The sequence below is a fragment of the Chamaea fasciata genome, unplaced genomic scaffold, assembly GCF_029207755.1.
Source record: "Chamaea fasciata isolate MVZ Bird 193981 ecotype frontalis unplaced genomic scaffold, bChaFas1.0.hap1 SCAF_9, whole genome shotgun sequence".
In the NCBI taxonomy this organism is placed as follows: Eukaryota; Metazoa; Chordata; class Aves; order Passeriformes; family Sylviidae; genus Chamaea; species Chamaea fasciata.
In genome coordinates, this window is record NW_027094094.1 from 19,942,072 (window position 1) to 19,966,277 (window position 24,206).

General features: G+C 41.4%; 1 protein-coding gene across 42 annotated transcripts in view; it reads right to left on the bottom strand.

Annotated features, from left to right (window-relative positions):
- The window catches only part of SORBS1 (sorbin and SH3 domain containing 1), a 162,801-nt gene that overhangs the window by 37,193 nt on the left and 101,402 nt on the right, over nt 1-24,206 (bottom strand). For 14 of the 42 annotated variants that reach the window (XM_066191365.1, XM_066191366.1, XM_066191371.1 and 11 more), the window contains 13 exons: nt 22,802-22,921; nt 21,297-21,323; nt 21,010-21,128; nt 17,996-18,802; nt 17,044-17,415; nt 13,956-14,097; nt 9,231-9,260; nt 7,860-8,038; nt 7,020-7,083; nt 5,809-5,883; nt 5,423-5,485; nt 1,754-1,801; nt 1,516-1,639 (listed from right to left, as the gene is read on the bottom strand). In XM_066191365.1, coding sequence (XP_066047462.1) covers nt 1,516-1,639; nt 1,754-1,801; nt 5,423-5,485; nt 5,809-5,883; nt 7,020-7,083; nt 7,860-8,038; nt 9,231-9,260; nt 13,956-14,097; nt 17,044-17,415; nt 17,996-18,802; nt 21,010-21,128; nt 21,297-21,323; nt 22,802-22,921 — 2,170 coding nt within the window. The remainder of the gene's footprint in view (nt 1-1,515; nt 1,640-1,753; nt 1,802-5,422; nt 5,486-5,808; nt 5,884-7,019; nt 7,084-7,859; nt 8,039-9,230; nt 9,261-13,955; nt 14,098-17,043; nt 17,416-17,995; nt 18,803-21,009; nt 21,129-21,296; nt 21,324-22,801; nt 22,922-24,206) is intronic. The other 28 variants (XM_066191396.1, XM_066191402.1, XM_066191391.1 and 25 more) reach the window with 11 other exon arrangements.

Genomic DNA, 24,206 nt, shown 5'->3' on the forward strand with positions numbered 1-24,206 from the left:
GACATCAAGAAGAAGTCCCTCCTACTAAAAGGAAGGAATAACATAGATACAGTTACAAAAACACTTCTTCTGTTTAGAGAGAATTCCCTGGGAAAAGAATTTCAGAAAATCGAAACACCTCAGGCATGGAACCAGGGCTACAACAAAGCAAGCAGGGTCCATATCCTACAAGGTCCTGCTGGTCCCAAAATTTATTTAACCAAACGCCTAATGCAGAATAACAAATGCTCTCTAAAAAGCTGAGAAAGCAGCCCTTTCAACATGGTAAACTAATTCTGATTTTGCTCCTGGCATGTTGTCTTTCGATGGGCAATGCGTATGTGGATTCATCTTGCCCAGAATTCACCAAACAAAAGCAAGGCATCTATCCAAAACTGCTGTTCCAGGTTTCCTCTCCCTTACCCTTCTGATCTGGTTAGGACAGAAATACACCACTGAGCTGCATAAACTCTCTCCACTGGCTGAAGAGAGACAATCAATTTAGGTTTTTTCTTTCTAAATCAAGGCAAGAGGACAGCCAAAATGATTGACATTGACAGTGCACAAATTTCAACAAGGATGATCATTCCTGTCCAGACTAACTTGATTGCTTTAGACTCCAACCGCAGAGAAAATTCTGGTGAGGCACTGGACAGTAACCAGATAATACGAAGCATTAATTATGGCAATCCTTTCACTTGCTAGAGTTTTCTCAGAGGGCAAATATACTATGCCTTTAATTCCTGCATAAGGAATCAGTAAACTTTGTCTTTTGATCCAGTGACCTGAGATGCTCAATAAAGCAGCAATGTCAAATTACAGCTTAGCTCATTTGAGGCTGCATGTGAAAAACACTAAAAGCATGTGGAAGGTGGTAAAGGAGGGAGGAACAGTTCAAGAGCTGGGAAAATTCAGCAGGACATAAAATATTCTTTGCTCATTCTGCTTTCCCTTCATTTGATAAATGCATTCTTTCCTGTTACAAAGAAGTTTAAAACACATGGTAATAAAGAAAAAAACCAGGAGGGAAGTAATCCTAAAAATCAGAAATGACACTGCTGACAAGAACCTACTTGCAAGAAAGTTCATATGGGTAGGACTCCTCAGAGATGGAAAACGTAACTAAGTTTTTAACCAAGACTCAACATAAATCCAAATTTTGCTTTGCCACAGTTATCACTACTTGCTTGTTTTCTGAAGTGCCCTTACAGTGTCACACTGAGCCAAGAGTTTCCACTGTGCCCATGTGGTAGGCACTGTATAAGCATGAAACCCAACTCTTCACCCAGGCAGGAGACTGTGCAACAGACTGTGTGATGCCTGATAAAAAAGACAGGCAGAATGGGGGACTGGGCCGTAACAACAAAGGAGTCCACTGCCGCCTAGTAAAAGATTCAGAGTAAAAACTACATATCCAACTTCCAAAAAAGTTTAACTCGAGTTGTAGACCTAAGGCTTCCACTTTTATCCCCTTCCCACTGACAGCTTCCAGATATTCTTCCAGAACTAATCTACATACAACTTAGTTCAGGTCACCTTTCTGGGCTTGATTTCAGTGATGAAGTACGGTTTGGCAGTGGCAAAGTGGCAGACCTCTTCACAACCTTCTCTGGATCAATATTGTCCATCTCACTCTTGGAACGGGGAACTTGGGTTCTGCCTGTAGGATAAATCACATATAGGAATATTGGTGACCTGGACAGGAGGCAAATAAATACATGCTTTACATGCCCTTTCTGTCTGACAGATTAAACAAGAAACGTGAATTACTCACTGTCCTCAGAATAGGAATAACGAGGAGAGCATGAATCAGAATCTTCATCTGAAAAACAAAAGCATTTTGCAAGTGAGTTGAAAAAGCCCCAAAAAAGCAGCACCAGAGATCCTTTAATTTCTTCTATTAATGGATTCACCATAATTTGAGTGATATGCCCAATACTTACCACAGGGAGAGGATCCTAAAAAATAAAATTCCAATGAGGTTTAAATTGCATTTGAAAATAATTCCTAGATTAGATATAAATATTATTATACTACTTACACTAATACCTTTCTCCAGGCTCTCAAAGTACTTTAGAAAAAAATCCCTTTTTATCATAAAACTCCTCTACAGCAAGAGTTACAGATCCACTTTATCAAAAGCTGAGAGATAAACAGAGGATCCAAAAGCCATAGTATATGATTAAAATAACTTATTAGGTGCCAGACACAATAATGCATCTGAGGAGTCCCACTGAGAATCACATATGATTCTTGTATTTAGCTATTAGAGGGTATCCAAAGGAGGGCAATGAAGATGATGAAGAGTCTAGAGGTGAAGCCGTATGAGGAGCAGCTGAGGTCACTTGGTCTGTTCAGCCTGGACAAGAGGAGACCTCACTGCAGTTACAACTTCCTTGGGAGGGGAAGAGGAGGGGCAGACACTGATCTCTGCTCTGTGGTGACAGTGACAGGGCCCAAGGGAATGGCCTGAAGTTGTCAGAGAGGTTTAGGCTGAATATTAGAAAAAGCTTCTTCACCAGAGGGTGGTTGGGCACTGCAACAGCTCCCCAGGGAAGTGGTCACAGCACCAGCCTGACCGAGTTCAGAAAGTGTCTGGACAATGCTTTCAGGCACATGGTGATTTTGTGACTGCAAAGAGAATTGTGAGCAAAAGTATTACTAATACCTCTGCAAAGAAACTGCTAAATGTGACAGAGAAAAAGACATAGAAACAAAGAAGATGAAGCTAGAATAAACTAGATTAAAAAAAAATTAAAAATGTTATGTGAATTTACTGATGACAATCAACAGCTTGAAACAGCAGCAAATTTCTGAATTTTCTCTCAAGGAGGACATCAATCAGATGCTACAGCCAATCTCATCTGCTGGAAAAAGCCAATTTGGCTAACACAGCTGACCTGAAGTTGCATTCAAGCATTCATCAAGCTATTAAGGAAGGCTCAGAGTAGTCTAAAATTCTAGCCTATTTGCTCTAGTTCTCTTGGTGAATGAATTAGAAGGTTAAAGTTCCAAAAATATGGTTACTAAGTCTTGGTATGCTTATCATAACATTCAGGTTAACAAGGCCAATTCCCATGTTTTAAACCTTAATGATGAAAACCAAATATTTATATGACACTGAACTGTTGACAAAAATTACTTGTATTCTTAAATACAAGCTTGATTTACTCAGATAGAAAAATACTCAGTAAATCACAAAACTCTCAGCAGTCCCTACAAATACAGATGAACAAATGTCTAAAGCTACCTTCACAGCTATTCACCTCTAATAATCTTATTTAGTGTTGGTAATCAATAAAAGATAATGTTATTTACTCACTTGAAGAGAAATATCAATATTCATTATAGCTCATCTTTCAAACAAGAAAACCATACAATAAAAAATTCACTTCAGATAATGGCTCTTTTTCAATTTCTTATATTCTAATATCTACAGTAATGAGGAGAATAGGTATGTTTTGCCTCTGAGTATCTTACGAAGAAGAGTGTCAACATTCCTTTCCTTTACACACAAAATACTGAAACAGAAACCTGGAGTGATTTGATAATGTTAAAGAGTAAATCAGAAGTGAGTATTAAAACAACATGTCCTGTTTATCAAAGCTGCATTCTATCCATGGGACTCTTCTTCACAAAGCAGGTTATCATAAGCTTGTAACTTCAAAATCTGATTCCTCTGAAGAGAGGCTGTTTCCCTCTAGATGGTAGAGAATCTGCAGGGTTGGATTCCATTTCATGGATTGGGCATATCCTTTATGTTTTTAGAAACGCTGAATATATTTTTGAAGGGAGCCCAGAACTTGATGTTTCTAGGAGATCTTATGCACCAATCCATTCTGACATTAATTGTATGAAAGTGCGGCTCCAACCCATCTCTGTATAAACACTGATAATGGACCTTTGAAGTGTTTTCTAAACATGAAACATGTACTGCAACCCCTCCAATTCATCTACATCATCAAATATTTTTATCATATCGAGAAAAGAATCCAAGGAAATATTAGAGAAATGCTTCCCAATATATTGAGAATAAAAACTAGTGTCTAGTCCAATAAAATTTCAAGTATATAAACCAGCAAATTACTTTCATACGCACATTTCTAAGTGCATAGGAGACATTTATGGGAGAACAGACCCTTTAATATACTGTCATGACGGGGTTTGCAAACTATGCTAGTCCAGATGCGTAAAATGGATTTTCAAACCTCATTATGAACAAGGAAATATTCTCTGTAAAACTCCTTTATCCATTAATTACTAAAACTTTTTTCTGTCACCCATACCCACATACCATTCTGCCAAGAGAAAATAACTTACCCTGCATTTTGACTTGCAAGACAGGACTCTTCACCTAATATATTTCACTAAGAAATTATCAACTATCTTAGATACCTTTATTACACTTTATCCACGTTCATTTTAACAGTGAAATACACCTTACATTTCCTTGCCTTCTTTGAGTATCTCACCTCATATTGCATGCTTTCTTCTTACACAATATCCACCACATGTTTAATACAAAAATTGAATAAAATGGTTAATTAATAGTCTCACCAGGGTTGGCCAGAGGCACAGGCTAAGTAGGCAAGTTCCTGGATTGCAGGATCTAAAATGTCACCAAAGCACCGAGGCAACAAGGTTGTCACCAACAACTTCCCAATCAGGAAATGTCTGCACACCCAACGTGTGCAACAGATTCCAGTTTCTCATAAATAAATATTTTCCACAGTCACACAATTATCACTGCAACAGATGTTGTTTCACCATCCCTGAAACATGACTGCAAAGTATTCTGATTTGAATATGAAGTTTAAAGGAATCTGCTGAGCACATGCAGAGATAAGGTAAAGACAGTGTTATTTCAAGTTGCAAGATGTGCTGATGAGACCAAACTCTGTCCTTGCCTAGATATGCCAAGTGCAACTAAGACCAGCCCTGAACCTATGTTACCAAGTTATTTTCACTTTAGAAGACTACACTGAGGGACTGATCCAAAACCCACTGAAGCAAGCAGCCTTTTTACTGATATGCTTCAGTGACATTCTGGGTCTGGCCCTAATACTGTGTTAATGTTAAAAACCAGAAGCAACTAATTAATGAAATTTATTGATTTGAAAAGGTGGGGGGAGAAATCTCCCTTAAACCTATCTTTACATGTAAAGTCAGCAATCTAGACATGTTAAATAATCACTGCACACACAACTGATAAGTGCATAAAACCAAACAATCCCCGAGTTTGCAGCATTAGTCAAATACTAGTTACAAAGCCAGAGGAGCACTGCAAAGCTAAAAAGGCATCATACAGTCAAGGCAATGCTTAGAGTGCAGCAAATCATTATGAGGCAGCATAAAGCTCAGCAACTAGAAAAAATCCAGGAGGAAAATAAATTGATAAGGCAGCATTTGTGCAGAAAAAATATATATGGACCTTTATCATTACCTTCAGAGATAGGACTAGGAGTAGACGCAGGAAACTGGTATGTAGGAGAATAAGGATTTTCTTCTGCAGCAGAGAAAAGCGGTGGATTTTGAGACTATCCACAATGAAGTGGAGGTTCTGCTTCATCCCCCAACTTCTATCACCATAAGATTTTATTCCCTACTTTAATAACACTAGGGTAAATGGTATCATACTTCAAGAAAAGATTAATGGATTAGCAAAGATTTAGTTATTTTATGCATCACACAAGAAGGTATACTGGGCATAACTGAATTTCCAGGCAGTGTAACAGAAAACTAGAACCTGCATCTAGTTACTATTAGGGCACTATAGTACAGTTAACTCAAAGCACAAGACAACAGATACTCTGACTAAACTTCTGGTACCTTCAGTTTTTTGCTGGATTTCAGGAAGTTCAGGAAATGTGTAGGTAGGGCAATAAGGGTTTTCTTCAGGATTGTCTTAGGAGAGGAACATGATTTGCAAAAAAGAACAGAAAGGACAGATTTAAAGGGGAAGAAGGGCAAGCCAAGAATCCATTCAAGCTGACTACAGTCTCTCTCACGCTGATGTTCTAGCACGACACAGCCTAGAATGCCTCTTTGTTCATTGCTGCCTTGCATGTCTGGGCCTTGTGAGAGATCCTGGAAGCCAAGGGGACTGAACTCATTCTCCTCCATCTGAGCAGGGGCTTCAGCTGAGCTAAAAAACCTCTGTTAGGAGCAGTAGGATTAGGAAATAGTTCAACTCCTCCTCATTCCATCCATTACAGCACAGCATTTATCTATGCATAAAGCTCATCAGGACAGCACCTGCAGCAGCAAATACAGCTCCAGTTTTGCATGCTCTACATTTTGTTACAGAAGCACGGATCTGAGCTGCGCTTGCCTGCGTGTCAGGCTGTCCAGAGGGTTCAGTTTGCAAATGCTAGTGCAGCCATTTCTCACAGAGAAGAAAAATATGAATGTGTCAGCAGTCAGGCAGAGAAGTGCCCCAAGGTGGGAATCCCCTGAGAGTTCACCACTATGAAGTTTGTAAGTGCTCACCACAATTCTAGGTTTTCAAAGGAGAAAGATTAGGGTTTTGAAAAAGCAGAGTTCAGATTCTAAACTCACCAAAAATTAATGGAAACCTTTCCACTGGTTTCAGTGAACTTCAAATCATGCTTTGTTGTGCAGGTACTACAGCTTAACAGTGTAAAAAGTTTTCTCTTATGTAAAGAGAAATTTCAGGGATAACCTACTGTATTTTTAAAGTGTGTGGATTTGGTTTGCTGGTAAAACTGGAGTTCAGGATCTGTTTTCTCTTAGTATGGAACTATTATCAGCTTTTCTGGTCTCAAATAGTATAGTTGATTTTGTAAGGGCACTGTAGTTCACTTTTCAGAACAACTCAGACCTTTCTTTGGACTTCACTGTTCTCCTACCTTTGACTTCAAAGATTTCAAATGCATTGGTTGAGTTCTGTGGTGCAGAGCAAACGCTAATTAACATAAAGTGCTTTTATTTAACATCCAGTACAATTCTTCATATAAATGAAACAAAGTGGCATCAAGGAGGTCTTTTAAAGTAAATAAAAACCATCTATGCTACAGTACCTCTGTTTAGCTTGTGGATCTGTTTGAACATTGTCTTGTACCAGTCCTTCGATCTGTCTGTATTCTGTTGGAAAAATAAATATAGATAGAAATAATCAACAGTGACTTTAACAGCCTTTCAGTTTTATTACAAATCTTCCAGCAATGAAAATAAATTACACTCTGCTATGTGAAAGCTGCATGATATTAGTTGCATGATATTCTGAAATATGAATTATTTCACTCAGATATATCACCTCATATGATGCTTCATGCAAGTAAGTAATAATGTAAAAGCTTTGCAGAGGAAGGTTGTAACCCCTCTAGAACTGCAGATTGTATGAAATGTTTTGTGTATTAATCTGGTTTGACACCTAAAATTAAACAACTTGCTTGTTTTAGTCATACATACCAATTTCCTAAGTATTCAGTGGACAGTTAGAAACATTGAGTGTTTAAGTCATTCCCAGAAATTACTTGTAAGGATAGGTTAATAATTCTTTTCATCAAGTCCCCTGAACACTGAATGAATGTAATCACATATAAAAGCAGTATCTGCCTCTAAGATGGCTAAAATGAGACAAAACTCTCCTTCAGCAGCTAGATGGGAAGGAAACAGAGGGATAAAAAACATTAGTTTCAGATTTTATGAGAAGAAATACTAATTTCTAATTTTCTTTCCCCTGAAGCAGCTGAAACAGGTCATAGACGGCAAATGGAATAATTCATCATAAAATATATTGGAATTACAATTCTATCTTCCCTTAAATCTCTGCACCTCTAGTGAGTTCCCTCAGTCCTAAGGTAGGCAGAATATAGCCTAGGTTTTGTGCATCAACCACATGCTCAGCGTTGTCTTACCCTCAGTGGAATTCCAATATCATCGACAGAGGTATCAGCCATGTGGTGAGGAGGGCTCTTGACAGTTCTTCTCTTTTCTTCCACTGCCCTCCTCTCGCTTGGCACGGGCTCGTGAACCGGTTTGTCCCGTAGAAGTGCTGAATCAACTTTATCAGAAACTAATCTGTCTGGCACTGAATCTGGAAATGACAATGGGGGAATTTTTACCTCATCCCAGCATTTCACAACATCACCATTTTCTGCTCTTTTAAGGCAAAAATGCTAGCAAGTAGTTGATGAGACAGACTGTGTCACTGCCGGTTGTGATTAACAGCTAGACTGAAGGAAATCTCCCAAGAAAATACCTGATGCCAGCAAAAGCAGGCAAGCATCTCTGGTAGTTACCATCACACATCTCATGACAGTCTCAGCTGTCATAGAAGACAATAATTTTGGTGTCAAGAATTGTTTCTTTTGACTCATTAGTAACTCTACAATGTCAGTCTTCATCAAAAAGCGCCAGTAATACAGTCTCCTGTACGTCTTTTTCTACCAATTTCAACCTAAAGGAGCATGGTATGTAGTAGTGGTGCACAACTTTTTAACAGACTGCACTCACCTGTCTGATAATCTCATTTGTTGCAGACAGTATATGATGTTTCCAATTCATTTCCATGTCCTAATCAGAGTGTGTAAATACCAAATATTGTTTAAGCATACATATGACATGATTGCACAGGAGTCTGCATAAAGATGGAGGGAAATAACTAATTTCTTCAGATTGCCTTGCTTCCAAACTGGAATTCCTTGACACTGCCCAACTGACCCCCAGAGGTAGCAGCAGGCATCACCAAGGGACTTCAGGTTGTTCTGAAGCTCTACTCTGCTCTGCAGAGCTGCAGCACAGCAACCCTTAGATTCAGTGAAGGATTTTTTCTATGTGGATTTCCTGCAGAGGAAACACCTGCAATTTTAGTCTGCCCCATCAAGACTTTTGCAAATCCTATAATTTTTACATCACTGCATGCATTGAAGAGAGAAAGATATGCTTATTCACATGCACACCACTATCCTGCCCAAAGCCATTAAATGTATAGAAATCTGATAGGGGCAGACAGCAGAGGAAAGGCTCGTGCATAGCAATGCATTGATCTGTTGGTACCATGAGCAAACACAATTCTGCCCTGCAAAACTCAGAACTGAGGGATTTGTGTTTAGAAGGTTCGTAAATTTTATGACTTATGACAAACAGATGAGTAATTTAGGTGTTTGGTGTATTTCTTTGCAGCTCCTGGGCAGTGTGTTTGCTAAAAGCACCCCACAAGCTATCAAAGCGGCAGCTTTGCTCCAGCAGAGGCAGCAGCTGGGGGTAGCAGACCTTTCACATCATACCTGCCAGGCTACTAAGCCTTTTTTGCTGTTCTGTGGTAAAGGAAGAAACAAAACAAACAGAAATACAGAACAAATGTGTGAGACATAAACAGCAAGTGCTCTGGTGCTGCATTTCTGACAGGCAAGAAATACACTGTAGAATGATATCAGCTGCTGGAGAGAATCTGTTTTCAAATACCCTGCCAAAGTGACAGCCCACAGTCCCTTCTCCACATAGCAGCCTTGTGGGATAACATAAATCTCATGATGCAGTGACCAACACATTTGCAAAGAGCATTTTTATTAAAATTTTCCTTTTTTGTAACATCAGTGAATAAAACATTGAACAGGAGACAATTTGAAAACCAGTAAAAAATTCATAGAGTAAAGCAACTTGATAACTAACTGTTACCATTATCACGAAGTACATGTTGAGATAATACTGCTGTAGCATTTCAAAAGGATACAGGAAAGGATAAAGTAATTGCTGTTGTTTGCTGAGTCTCATCACATATTACTGAGGCATGGATTCAATGATTTGTGCACAGACACAGCTTGAAGGCTTTGATTCTCAAAACGGACCCCTTGGTTAGAGGCTTTTCATTAACGAGTTCCCAGACTGGACTATTTGTGGTATCTCTCGGCAGGTTTATCTCTCAGCCCTAAAGTTAGTGCTTTCTAAAAGGATGGCCACATGGCTTACCCAAATCACAGCTGGGAATAAACCAAGAATGCTTAGCACTCTCTGTTCTCCGCTTTTTTTATTCCCAAGCAATTAATTCCTTTCTTTAAAGCATGAAAGCCATTTGAAAAGAATAAAATATTTTACTGACATAAAAAGCACAAACACTTTTGAAGGCTCATATTGTTAGAGCAAAGATTAAAAAACTTTAATATATTCAACACACCTGTTATATATTTATGATAAACCATGCCATGCCATGCCTGCACAGGGAATAACTGCGCTTTGGGGTGGCACAGAACATTTGCCAAGCAAGTCTGCTGTAGTAACAAACCTCCAGGTGTCTTCTAGAGGAACTCACTTTCACTAGGTATTTGTACTAAGTGGATCATCTCAGCAAGGGAGACTGGTCTTTCTCCTCAGTGCAGCTCCCTCATCAATTCCTCTGAACTTTGATCTTTAGCCCCAGCCCTCTGCCCTGCTGACCACTGATGGCAAGCTGCTCCTGTACGTAATGTTCGCACAGTAACTGCTAACGTAGGAAAAAACCCCTACATGCACTGGGTGAAAGGAAGGGTCAGCACCCTGAGCCAGAAGAATGGATAGGAACCACCTGCTGCAGGGTTCACTGAGGTAAGCAGGCCACCAGGAATAGGTTGCTGTATTATAAGACACTACAAGTGAGCAATGCAACAGTGCCCGTCTCTGGAACTTAGGAGGAAAAAATGTAAGTGACAATGGTGTCACCAAGGAGAACTGTGTTGAATCATTGAGCTCTTCTGACAAGAACATGTCGTTTAAGGAGTCAGTGCTTGAGAGTTTTTTCCTATCTCTTTTCCACAGAGGAGAGCATACCATGAATTCATAGACTTTTCATGGAAAAACTGAAATGTACTTTTTACATGAAGGGGAGATTTCCTTTTCCCTTGGATATCTGTGTAAAAAAGGGAGCAGCTGATGAACAGAGGCAGAAGGAGCAGGAGGTGTCTGCTATTTCACTCCCCTGCCTGACCAGAGCCAGATTGTAGCCCTGGACACACAGCAGCTAACTGAGGCTTTCACTCTTGATCTTGTGTTCTGGGACTGTGAGCATAGACCAAAAACTTGTAAGATTCTCAGAGAAAGGGTCAAGCAGAAGGATAAAACTGCTGGCAACAGTGAAGGAATGATTATAGATGCCCTCAGAGGCCCCCCAGAGGAAACAGCACTGGAGGAGACTGACTTGAAACCAGTAAAAAAAAAGGGAGGAGGAAACAAGTATTTGAGAACGTGTTTGGGCAAAATAAAGGTGTTGAAAAGAAAATTTGAAATTATTTAGGTAATTTTCATGAAGTAGGTAACATCTGGTACAACAGTCACTTCAGAGAACAAGAGAGCTAACTCGTTAAAAAGCAATCAATAATCCACTGAGGAGAAAGAAAGTCACATTATCCATCTGGAAGACTAAGCTACTGGAGACCTCAGACTTCCTGCATTAAAATGACCTTGAAATTTCTAATTTACAGGGTATTTCAGAGCGCACAACAGGAATTTTTTCTAAACATCAACTTGACATGAAGGAATTGATTTCAGCACAAAACATAATTAACCACTCAGGAGAAGGTGTAACTTAACCTAGTAACAATTTGATATATGCCATGAGAGCAACCTGGTTTTGAACAAATAAGGTTCATAAAGATGAAACTAAATCATGTCAGCCACGACAGAAATTCAATAGATAACTAATATCTGAGAACCATTTAAAAATACTAAGTTTGCAGAAAGAAATCTAAATCCTATGCTGGGATAAATCCTAGATCGGAATGGAAGCATAAGGAACTGCAGGAAATCCTCAACAAAAAAAGATGGGAAATGTGCACCTACAAGAAGGCAACATATGCTGGGAAATGAAAGAAAATTACAGTGGAATAAAAGCATTAACAGAATGTCTCAGACTCAAAAATAGGTCTGAGGTACAAGAAGAATAAACAGAAACTGGCAATGATCTTGTTCTTATACAAAATAGGCACGATGGTAAAAAAACAGCAGGAAAGATGACACATCTGATTAATATTTCCATTCTACATGTGAAAAAAAAAGCAGAAAAAAAATACGATGTCTTACTTTGCCTGATGGAGAAATACTTTCCACTACAACAGTAACTAAGGACTATGCTGAAGGACAACAACTGAGGTCAGATAAAACTGAGAATGTTCATATAAACCATAGTAAGAATTTTAGAGCAGTTTTCTGCTCTAAAGGGAGCAGTTCTGGAGATTGGACTATTCATTCTCGGCATGTCTTGGAACACAAAGGAAATTCCACAGGAGAAGGAAGAAAGCAAATGTTGTGACAACCTTCGAAAAAGATTAGTCTGATGGTTGGGACATCTGTCTGTCAAGTCAGCAATAATGCATAAAAATGATTTATATGGGATTTTCTAATAAATACATGGTCTAAAGCATACAGTGTCAATCAATACAAATTTCTGACTATGATACCTTGTCAAACCAACGTGATACATGCAAATTGTTTGACTAATATATACTGAAAAACAGGGATTAGAATGATATACTTCACAGACTTGACCAAATGGCATATCTGGCCATGATCTGTATCACAGAAAAAACATGATGAGAGAAGGGTCTTCAATCCATCAGCATAAAATATCATGAGTACTAGTGGTCAAAAGCAATATTCAGACAGGACAAACTGTTTACCATGAAGGTACTTAGCAAACAGAGTAATTTCACATCAGTTGTCTCAGAGCCAGAGTGCATGTATCATCACATGATACAACTTTGTCTCTCATGCTCTTCAAGTCTACAGAGGGAAAATAGCCTTGTGTTAAAATACTCCAAATTTGATGGGAAAAAAAAAAAGGTGCAAAAGCATATCCCACCTCAAGAAAGTCAACAAAAAGCTTTGAGATTTAAAAAGGCTGCCTCAAATCAGATTTTCTGCTTTTGAAGCAGCTGAGGAATCCAGACATCCTCATTCAGAAGCATATAAGCAAAACTGTTTCAGATGCTAGCAAAATGGAGGAGATAATCCACTCATTACCCCTTTAATCCGCTGGGCTACAGTGAGAACGCCACCTTCAAGATCAAAGACTGAAGCCTGTTTTTAAAAGGCACTGATAAAAATCTCATGAGGGGAGCAAAGAAGCACACCAATGCTATAATTAAAACGGCTACAGTATGAGAGTGCAGGCCTTGACCTTATTTTCTGATTTTTTTTTCTTTGAAAAGGTAAGCCCCAGCAATAATGGCTGGATTCCTGGAGTTTCCCAAGTCCACTAGAAATCAGGGCAAACTGGACTGCATCTCTGGCCTGTTACAAGCTGTGGTTTTTGGTGAAGCACAGCGAATTGGGAAGCTGTGGTAATGCCAGCCATCAAGAGAACTAAAAAGGAGAAGCAAAGTTTCCCTCCAAATCCAGAAGTAAAGAGATAGAACTATCCATTCAGCTTGTGTGAGAAAGGTTTTGATGCCTGGGAGTTCTCAAACAAGGCTGTTTTGCTCATCTGCAAATCCAGAGCTCAAGGATTACTGCAATGTAAGTTTGAGTTCATTCAGATACTGATAGAGGAAAAAATTGCCAAGATCAAACTTGTGGGCAAGTAAATTATTTACTACTGGGCAAATTCTGCGACAAATTCGGAGGTCAAATCTCTCCCACAGTAACAGGAAATACAGCTGCTTTCACACTGCAGTAGCTGAGAAGTAGCATATCAGCTTTTCAAACTACCTTGTTTCTACAGATACATGAGAGCACACAACTTTTTCCACCACAAGACCACCTGACAGCTGTTACCTTCCAATAGCTTATTCATACATCCGCAGCCCAGTTAAAAATCTCTCCCCAGCCTCAAAAAGCTTCTGATCCACAGGTTTTAATTAGAAAAAACTTATCACTCTCACTTTCCTGCTGTATGTTCCAGTCACTAAGACTTTTTCGAGACAACTTTGTTAGTTCTTAGTAGTCTGGACCTAATTATCAACAGCACACACATTCTCCAGTTCCTTGTAGCATAACAGTTTGCTCATTTTGAGCCAAAGTTATCTATATGCACATCTCCTTACCTCGATTGTGCTGCAAGAGGACAATAGTGGGATTGACGATTGTGGTAGAAGGATAGGCAGAGGCAGACTTGCTGATGGAAGTGATGGAGGTTGGATAGTCAGTGCCAGGCTGGGGCACTTCATTTAGCACAGGACCTGGGTCCTGAAAAGAAGAGCAACACATCATTAGTAGCATGCAGATAGGTGTTACACTGGGAAAATCTGGAAAAAAACCCCCAACATTCTAGGCTGAATGAGAAGCATGATTACAGCAAATTTTAGTAAAAAAAGGCACAAGCACAAGTATTGCCCTGCTCCTTGGACATACCCTGCTCATTGTTAATGAAATTAGTTTGCTAGGTAGTACTATAGTTATTCAGTGTTGGGTTTCACAACTCCAACACCAAAAGAGGGCACTAAGTTCATCTAGCAGACAACTTTGGAGCAAACACAAGGTGTCAGAAATGAGCAAATCTGGAGGAGGAGGGAAAGATCCAGACATCTTTCCCCTGATACATCCACACACAAACATTTGTTCCAAGAGTATTCCTTTCATAGCAAGTCAGACATGCAAAACTCATGCAGTTCCAGAGTGAAACAGTAGTACTGTAGCTGGTTTGATAAGAGAAGTCTAAGGAATTAAGTTAGCACCGTCACTCAGGAGACGATGTGATACCTACCTGATTAGAGTAACGACAAAAAGGCCCCAAAACTGACAGAGGGTAACAAGTGGGACTCTAGTAAGGGAGATGGCTTTGCTGCTGGAGCACAGATAGCAAGCTGCTCCTGCTCTCCTAAAGCATCCAATTCCATTACTTGCTTATTTCAAACCCACCTCTGATATCACCACAGCTCAGGCTGCTCTGTAGAAATACAGGCTGTGTCAGCAGGGAGACTTTGAAACCTAGCTCACCTTTGAAAAGCCTCAGTCCACGGGTATTGGACTTCTGGTGATGGTAAGGTGGCTAAGATAAAGAAGGGATGATGACTAAAGACTGTGTGTACATCAGTTTAGACTGAGATTTTTCAAAGCTTCTTAAGGAATTTGGGCACACAATTACCCTTAATGGGGACTGAGCATCCAAACAAAGAGAATATGGGACAGCAAACCAAATTCCTGCACTCCTGCTGCTCCACTGTCAGACTCAAATGCTGCAAACCACTGATCTGTAAAATCAGCTGAGCATTCAAGGGTATTTTCACCATTATTAAAAACCCCTGAATGTACCCAGAATACTACTCCAGAAAAATCCCTACTCCCAGATTTTCTGGCTAAATGCAACTGCAACTCAGTGCCCTTCTTACACGCCAGCATTAGATGAAAGGATTTACAGCACCAGGCAGGGGACTGAACAGGGGCCAAAGTGAGGCCTGGCACCAGAGCTCAGAGATAAATCATAGTGACAATTGGCCATAGTAAGAACAAGCACCTGCAGCCTCTCCAACCAGGAGGGGAAATGGGGAAGAACAATCTTGTTCTGTTGGATAAAGGCGATCTTGCCTCAAGCAGCAGCTGATCAGGCCATAGACATTTCATGGGAACAGAAAAAAATCAGTGGTCTTCAGGAACAGATGTCCCCTAGAGAGACCAGCTCCATTTTGCTGACTGCAATAATATTCCAAACAATGCAATTAGTAAAAAGAAGGAAGAGCAAGGGGAAAGTATGAGAATTGGCTTTGAGCTTCACTCTGATAACTAAAACACTAATAAGAATCCCTCAAAGAGGAGGGATGCTGGCTCAGGATAGGCTTAGCAGCCCCAGTGAAGCCACCAAAGAGGGTGAACAAAGACCATTTAAATCATTGAACAGAGCTCAGTGACTACATGCCTGAAGTGAGCATGTCCAAAAATGTCTCAACTCTCATCTCAAGAAAGTCAGGTGAAGTAAAATTTCCAATGCTCCTCTGTGATTTGGATGCCTCCTGATTTTTTTTTTTTTCTGGAATCTGCAGATGGACTCCATTAAAAAAAAAAACATAAAACAACCCAAAAACCCCTCCAAAACAGAAACAAACAAAGAACACCAAACAAACAAAAAACAAAACCAAAACACCAAATCCAAACTTTCATTCATTGCTCTCTTTAATAAAAACCCTACCAATTTTAATAAAAGTAGAAAGGCTGATCCTGAGAACTACTGAAAATATCATCTTTGGGGTTTTTTTCTTTCCTCCAGCCCACATGTCTGTTTGCTAGATCCCTACAGAGTCAAAGGGCAGGACAAGCATCATGAGAGAATGCAGTTTCTGCTGAACTTCTTCCTTGTCCTCACAAGCAAGCATAAAAGAAAAGGTGGCCATAAGACTTTCAGCATGAGGAGGGTAGGGTATTTTTGCCTCCTCTGCAGCTTTAACTGAGAGCTACTTTTCCTCCTTGTCCTCAAGGACTTTTTAAAATAGGTGATGAGCTTGAAGAGAAATAAAACCTAACTCAAAAAGTACACAGTAAATTAATTCCAAGTTCAAACTCTTGCAGGGTGAATTATTCAAAATTTTCAAAACAAGCAATTCCAAAATGAAGAGACAGTCTCTGCTTAATCTATCACATAGCACCTCCATGCTTGGAGGACTCTTAGTACAGTAACTATCTTATAACTTGTAGGTCACTGGATACTGGCAGCAATCTTACACTGATTTTATCAGGGATTTGTGTGGAGACCATATGGTCTTGTGGCTCCAAGTGGAACAGAAAGCCAGCCCTAACCTTTAACTGGCCTGCTGTTGCTGCTTCAAATGTTATTCCAACACAATTAAGGATGCTATAAAAAGAGCCTGAAAAGATCAGTTAGTTGCAGCTATTCAGTTTATGCAGAATTCGTTATTCTGAACAAATCCTGTGAAGACTCCTAAGGTGTGCATCACCCAGCAGAATGGGCACAAAGGGAGACAGTCAAATGTTGGGAGAAGTCAAAAGAAAGTTCAAAGCTGCACAAGGCAGGCAAACTGCATGCACTAGCACAGGAGGCAAACAAGGTTTCAGTTGTCATGCTGCTCTGGCAGGGAGTGAGTCATCACTCCTCCCTCAAGTTTAGTATTGCAAGGAGAAAGTAATTTTAATCCAGGAACACAAATTTAGGAAAAGGGCGAGGAGGGTACTTGGCAAGCTTACTGTATGTGAGATGACTCCAGTGATTTCAGGCTTCAAGCCCCTGTGCAAAGCCCCCGAGACTGGAGGGACAAGTGAAGGTGGTGATGAGAAGAATGGCAGTTTCGGGTAAACAGAGGGTAATGTGCCAGATGTGGAGGGTGCTTGGTTATGGTGGGAGCCCCTCTGGAGATGTGGGGGAATGAAATCGTCTAGAGTTGGAAAAGTCAAGGGTGAGCCAGGAGAAACAATCTCAGGGAATACGGAGCCTTGCCCGAAAGGAACCAGAGGCGGTGGTGGAGTGCTGGAGCTGCCTTCTTGTTGTCTGTCTGGATTAACCTGGAGGAGGGGGACTACTATAACTCCAGGCTGAGCTGAGGTGGTGGCAGTGGCATCCTGTAGGAAACAAGGTGGTGTTATGCATTGGGGGAGATTGTTACTTCATCTAATGCAGCCATATCGTGTCATGCAAGGAATGTACCCAAAATGATACAAAGCCCCAGCAGATCATCTTTCCTTAAGAAAACATACTTCTTCGTGCTTGCAGCCCTGGCCTCTATGAACACAGAGGTTTTTTTACAAAAATCTTTATTCCCCCTCACCACCCCTCTTCTCCAGTTCTGTGTAGTGAGGCTAACTTAAACCAAAGAACAGCTCAGCATTCACCATCACTTGAGAAGCTCTAACCATTACACAATATGGAGTTTGCTTCTTTTACATCTCCCTAAAACAGAAAGATCCTTGCCAGTCCAACTCCCTACAAACACTACACACACACACACACACAGATCAACGTTGAGGGGACACATATGGGGTGTTAAATATTATCAAGTAAAAGACCATAAGACTCAGGGCGGCACAACAAGTACTGAGAAATTAAGGTAGGAGGGGAATAAAGCATTAAGGGAACATGGTAATGAATCAAAGAACTGTTCACTCAGCTGAAAGAAAACAAGGTTATGGAGAAAACATGTACCATGCTGCGTCCCATTGCCTTGTATGGTGGCTGTCGCTGCTGAGTAAGGTAAGGCTCTTTTCTCATCCTGTCCTCTGTGGCAGTTGTGCTCTGGGGTTCTAGCACTCTGTCCCTCACAGCTTGCGGAGGTGATGACTGAGTCCGGGAGGGCTGGCCTGCACCATAACTAACTGCGTCTTTGCTGAGGACAATGTAAAAGTACGGCCTGGGAGGAATAGGAGGAGGAGGAGCAGCAGGAAGAGACCTTTCAGTGTCTGTTACAGAGGAAACAATGTTGGTGGCTGGTGCCTGAGTGAGCTCAGCGCCCAAACTGGTGCTGGCTGCCGGGTCATGTGTGGTGCCAGTGGAATTTTGAGATGCGCCTGAGCAAGTGCTGTTAGATAAACAAGCTACATATAGTCTGCTGACCTTTTTATCCGCCTTCGCCTCATGACTGGAATTCATTCCAGCCTTACTACTGGCATCTGCCCTGTCAGGGTTGCGTTGTAAGGATGATGCACCCAATGAGGAGTGACTTTCCAAGAGTGGCTGCCCAGCATGCACCTCGTCTTTGGGGCCTGAAGAGGGAGAACACCCTGCTGGCAAGCCTTGCTTCCCACTGGGGACGGCCCCATAGGGGGTGGGTGATGACAAGTAACAGCGGGCACTGGTGTTTGGTGATGCACGCTGCGTATAAGGCTTGGGTGCATTCAGGTACACACAGTCCATGATGGGCACTGGCAACAGGTTGGTCGCTTTAGTGTCAGTGCGAGGACGCCATGCAAAGCTTTCCTCTTTGGGAAGAGGAGGACGGGGAGGGGCAAGGGCCTGATCAGGCAGAGTCAAGAAGGTAGGAAGGAGAGAGGAAGCAGCACCAAATGAAAGGAAAAAGGAAGGAAAAAAATTAAATTCTCAGAATGAATTTGATCATTAGACTTGGGTTAAGCAGGTTTTAATACAGCAAGAATAAAAAGCAAATACAGTATCTGGAAGGGCAGTGCAGAACCCACTCATATCCATCATCTCACACTTTCTTAGCACAGCTCACTGCAGCACACAAACTCAACCCAGCCCTCAAGTCCCTGCCTACACGTTTCTCTCTCTGCATTCAATAATTCTTACTACTGTATTGTTTCAAGAGGCCTGCACAGCAACACCCACCATGCTCCTGGGAAGGCCTCAGTCAAGACTTAACATCATGGCCAACTAAATTCAGTCTCATGCTTGCGCAACTAAACACTTCCCAGCACTGGAACATTTGAACTGCAAAGCCAAATTCAGAGTTCTGGACTAGCTCTGCATGTTAAGTGCACTGCTGAAAAATGAACATTGCCAAGTTTCACCAGTGCTAATGAAAGAGACATCATGCAAGTGCTGTAGCCTACCATAGCTGGCTAAGTAAAAAGTCAGCATTTCTTCATTCTAAAGGCCAGCTCTTCAGTTCTCTGTAGGATTTTTTCCATCCTGAAAATGCTTTCAGGAAGATCAGAATAATTAAAGTTTCTTGAGGAACTGAGATCATCAGAATTTGCCTCCAGAATCAAGATGACCAAGAGAGAAATCCTGCTTCTAGTAAATAATAAGAAAAGCTTTACTGGTTTTGGTACTTGGCAACATATAGCTTGCTAACTCCAATTACAGTGATTTTTTTCTGAAAGCCAAACTGTTTGGACATAAAATAACAATGCAGAGGTTTAATTTTATTTATTGCTTTTTTGCCAGTAGCTGAACACTATGATCTACTGGAAAGAAGAGAATACCCACCTGGTGAACAGCAGCTCCCTGGATTTTTGCAAATTAACCCTTTGGAGACTGTGAAAGCGGGTTTTACAAACACTCTGTTGTCATATCTTTATGGGCAAAGGCTGCCTAAACCACTGCTAAAAATGTCAAAACCAGAGAATGAAGATGCCTTAACAGCTTGCAACATTCAAATCTGGAAAGAGATGTCCTTTAAAAGTCATCCACATATGACAAGTTGTGGCAAGCACCTATTCTTGTTATGTGGATATAGATGTAGAAAAGTTTCATAAAATTACAGCTGCTGTTCCAAATCTGCTGTCCTCACGCTCCCCCTCTGCCCCTCCCACCCTTCCCTGAAGCATAAGGGAGTGGAGAAGGAGTGGTTTGGTTAGTGCTGTTCTAAAGGATTCTGCCTCTGAACAGGTTCATTCCTTTTGGAATTTCTTCCGTTTCAGCTCAGTTTGAACAGTAGTTCTTGAGACTTCTGTAACAAGTATTATGTGCACCAGTGCTCTCTCTGCTCATCAAAAAGATCAGGAAAGGACTACAGGACAGCTCTAAGTATTGAGCAGAAATGGGTCTGTCTTTAGGGTACTGCTCCTTCCCACACCTTCACTGGAGCTGCTCCTTCTTCCACTTCTAACTTACGGTACCTGGTCTGTAGCATTGCTAAAGGGACCCTGATGGTGAGAGCAGTCACACTGATAGGGGACTAGGCTTCAAAGGGACACTGTTCCACACAAGAATCCTGTGTCTAATGAAGGGCTTCCTTACCAGCTTCCAGACTGCTTCTGTGCAGACTGAGCACCCAAAAAGAAAAAAAAAAAATAAAAGGATGACATTGCACTTCTCTTAGCAGACTGACTTCAACAATTTACCTTCAGGTAAAGATAACCTTTCCCTTGTTGGCTTCTATCAGTTACAGTGTTGAAACTGAAAGGCATTTTATTTTAAATGTAGGGTGCAACTCTGATTTCAGCCCACAGCAATTTCTAGGAAATAAACCAGCATAAAAACCAAAATAATTACAGATGATTACTTCACCTTTTTTCTTGCAAATAGCGTTGTCCTCCTCTTTCATCCACCCAGGAAACACTGTGGTGTGCCTAAATACATGAACTCCACAATACTTTGCTGACATCGGTGTTGCCCCATTTTAAAGGTAGAAAAAGCTGAGGCACAGCAACTTACCCATCTGCAGCCAAGTTTGGAGTTCAAGCCAGGCCTCCTGATCATGAATCCAGTGCTTGAACCCAGATGATCACCCTCAGGGTCACAGAAGGAAGGCTTACCTGTGGCTTGCTGTCTGAAGAAAGGTTCGGACGCACGCTCCTGTAACCCTTGGCAGCCAGAGAAGACGGCTGGGCATCCCCATTGGCATCAGTGTTAGACGACGACGACCTCCAATCATCTGCGAGGGGAAAGAAAACTCAGATCACAGATTCCCTCCAGTTTCAGGATAAGTAAAAGGAGGGGACTACTTTCTTCCCTTCCCCCCCTTTCTTTTTTTCTCCCAGGCAACAAGAAATAATTCCAATAAAGCAACAGAAGTAACAAAAGAAGCAGCCAATGTTTATACCTGTTTCTGAGTTTTCTGCCTCCAGACCTAAGTGTTTCAAAGAAAGGAGGGACAGAGGAGTTGGGGGTGGAGGATAGGCACAGAGGAAAAGAAAGGGGGAAAAAATAAACCATTACATTTCCAGAAAACATGTACCAATTGAAGTTAAGAGTCAAGCTACTTCATTTCACACATAAAATGCTTTCTGACAGGGCTTTGTAATTACCATAGAGACCAGCCCTAAACATGATGTCCTCCTTGTTTCTGACCTTTGTAAACACAAGGCAATTCATTCAGAGCAATGAAGAAACAATTGTTCATTGACATTCTCATTTCAGAGGCAAAAAGGCTGCCCAGCTAGCTACTTTCTAAAGCTCCAGCTTGACAACCAGACACCACAAATTACTGGAAATGTAGGGACCCTGTATTCAGATTATGAAGACATATCTATCCTTAACAATATCACTATATGTGACTGAGAGATAGGATTATCAACAAATGGATCAAGTTTTGCAGACTAAGTGCATGAAGAGAGTTATAACATCACTTTACAACCCAGCCCCTGCAGCTACGTGCAGTGGTCTCATCACATATTTACCCGTTTCCCACTGGGCTCCTCCCACCCTGTACCCATTTTGCTGTTTAAGTTACATGCACGAAGCTCTTCCAGCTCCAAAGTGCATTTCATAAAGCGATTGAGAGAGTAAGCAAAAGAAGTATTAATGAACTGATTTCCATAGTAATGGGCCCATTGCCATTCAAGCCGCTGGAAATTTATGAAGCCATCAACAGAAAGGAGAGAGGCAACAGTAGGGGGTAGGAGTGAAGAAACAGAGAAAGGCAAGCATAAAAAGAGGGTAGGTCACGGGTGGAGCAGAACGGGAGAAGAAACAGCATAAAGTGGCACATTAGGGCAGGAATTAATGGCATTGCCCTTTCTCCAACAATGCAGTGAGAAACGATGTATGCTTTGCTTTCAAGAGCACGTTTTACTCCCTCCCCCTTAACGGCATCTTGCCTTTGAGAGTTCATCGTCTTTGCCAGACCCACGACACTGGCCAGGTTTGTTCTGCTTTGCCTGTCTCCTACAATTAAGTAATTACACGTCTGCCATTGAAAGCCGGCAGAGCTCCGTGGCGACGCTGTCTGTCTGGAGGGACGCTATCCCCGCTTCCCTGACAACCCAGCTGAATGCTGCAGTGGCAGTAGCATCACTCAGCTTCTTTCTGTTCCACCTCATGCCTGACATAAAAAGAGGTGACACAGGCCGCTCTGGGGGCAGTGGAAGGGGGAGAAAGAAAAGAAGTTTTTGGTGCTCCTGATAAACTTTAGCCAATGACTGAGTGGTCATGAAACCTACACTAGGAGCCAGTGTCTCTACTGGTCTGGTCCTTGCAAGAGGTTCCCAACTATGCTATGGAATTCTGGGATTTAAACCACAATTATAAAGTAAGCCAAATACCCTGGACTGACCTGTCTTGAGGTTACTGTGAGTAAAAGATTCCAGTTAACCTTCCTCCACTTACTTTCAGGTTGCTCAACATCCTGAAGACATGGTGAAGTGACAGCCCGATTCCCTTCATAGGATGGAGTTGCCCGGAGGGTTACAGCTCCTTTTCCACTGCAGACTTTTGTGGGATCCATTTCTACAGGAAATGCACATGCACAGAAGAAACACACAGAAAGGGATGATGCAAAGCTATCAGGAGCCATCAGAGCTCTAGAGTAATTTTAGCACGGCTGCCTCCAGGTGAATCAATCTAGTAATGTTTGTGCAGATGAAGATTAGCTCTGTATTTAAAGCATTGAGAAAATCAAAGCAGTTTTGTATTCATGTAAATGATGAATGGAGCAGTTAAGTTCTGAGTTGGTGCAACAGAGCTAAGAAAAGAGGGGGAGGGGGGGGGAAGAGTGTTTGAACCAAAGGTCACAGGTCTATTTGCTTTATTTGTTCTACTTTGTACAGAGACACTGTGCTAGCAAGGACAGTCTACCATTACACCTGTGGCTCTTCTATAGGGATGTCCCAGTGACATAACGCACGCTTTGTGTGCCAAAGCTTAAAAATGCCTTTTGTGGAGGACTGAAAAAGGAAAGAAAAAAGACTTTTGACCACTGGAAGATAAAAATCTTGTAACAATGCTGAATACAATCTAAAGGCAAGGCACTGTAAGCCACCTCCCTGCCATCTCCCCATTGCATTGCAGTGTTTCACCTCCTGACACAGGAACCCAGATCCTGGAAAGTAGGAGATTTAACACATGCCTATTCAGCTCAACCTGTGAGCCAGGTACCAGTCAGGCCAGCGGCCTTGCTGAGGCACAGTTCAGCACAGCTTCTGTGTAGGCTTACCTTTGTGTACTTCAGTCCATGATCTCTCCTCCTGTCATCCTATTAAGTAATAACAAACCAGTACTTCAAAGCTACCTCTCTTTCTCCCTCTGCTTAAAATCTTTCTGGAGAGTTGTTTCCTTTAAGATACCCCTGGAAATAATAAACCTGAAAACTGTCTCGTATCTCTAGGCTACTTCCAAAAACAAACACATCACCTCCTCTTCCCATGCAGTATTAGTGACCCTGCAGCTGCCATCAGACTTCACTTACCTACATAGAGTTGCCAGCCCTACCATGACTGCACAGGGAGCGTGAAGGGGTACTGAGCCCATGCTGCATTACACAAGTGACAACAAAATCATTTTTGTTTTTATGGGTTGAGGATCATGCTATCCCTCTGCATGGGGAAGGATGCAGCTCTTCTCCAGGAACTCCTATGATAACAAAAATGATGGCTTCAGACTGGACAGAGGGAGCAAAACCTGCTATTTATTGTCCAGACAGCAGCCCACATTTGTGCAGATCAGCATTCCCTGACTGATTTCAGCAATGAAACGCCTCACCAAATCGACACCAGTACAACTTACAGACCATGGC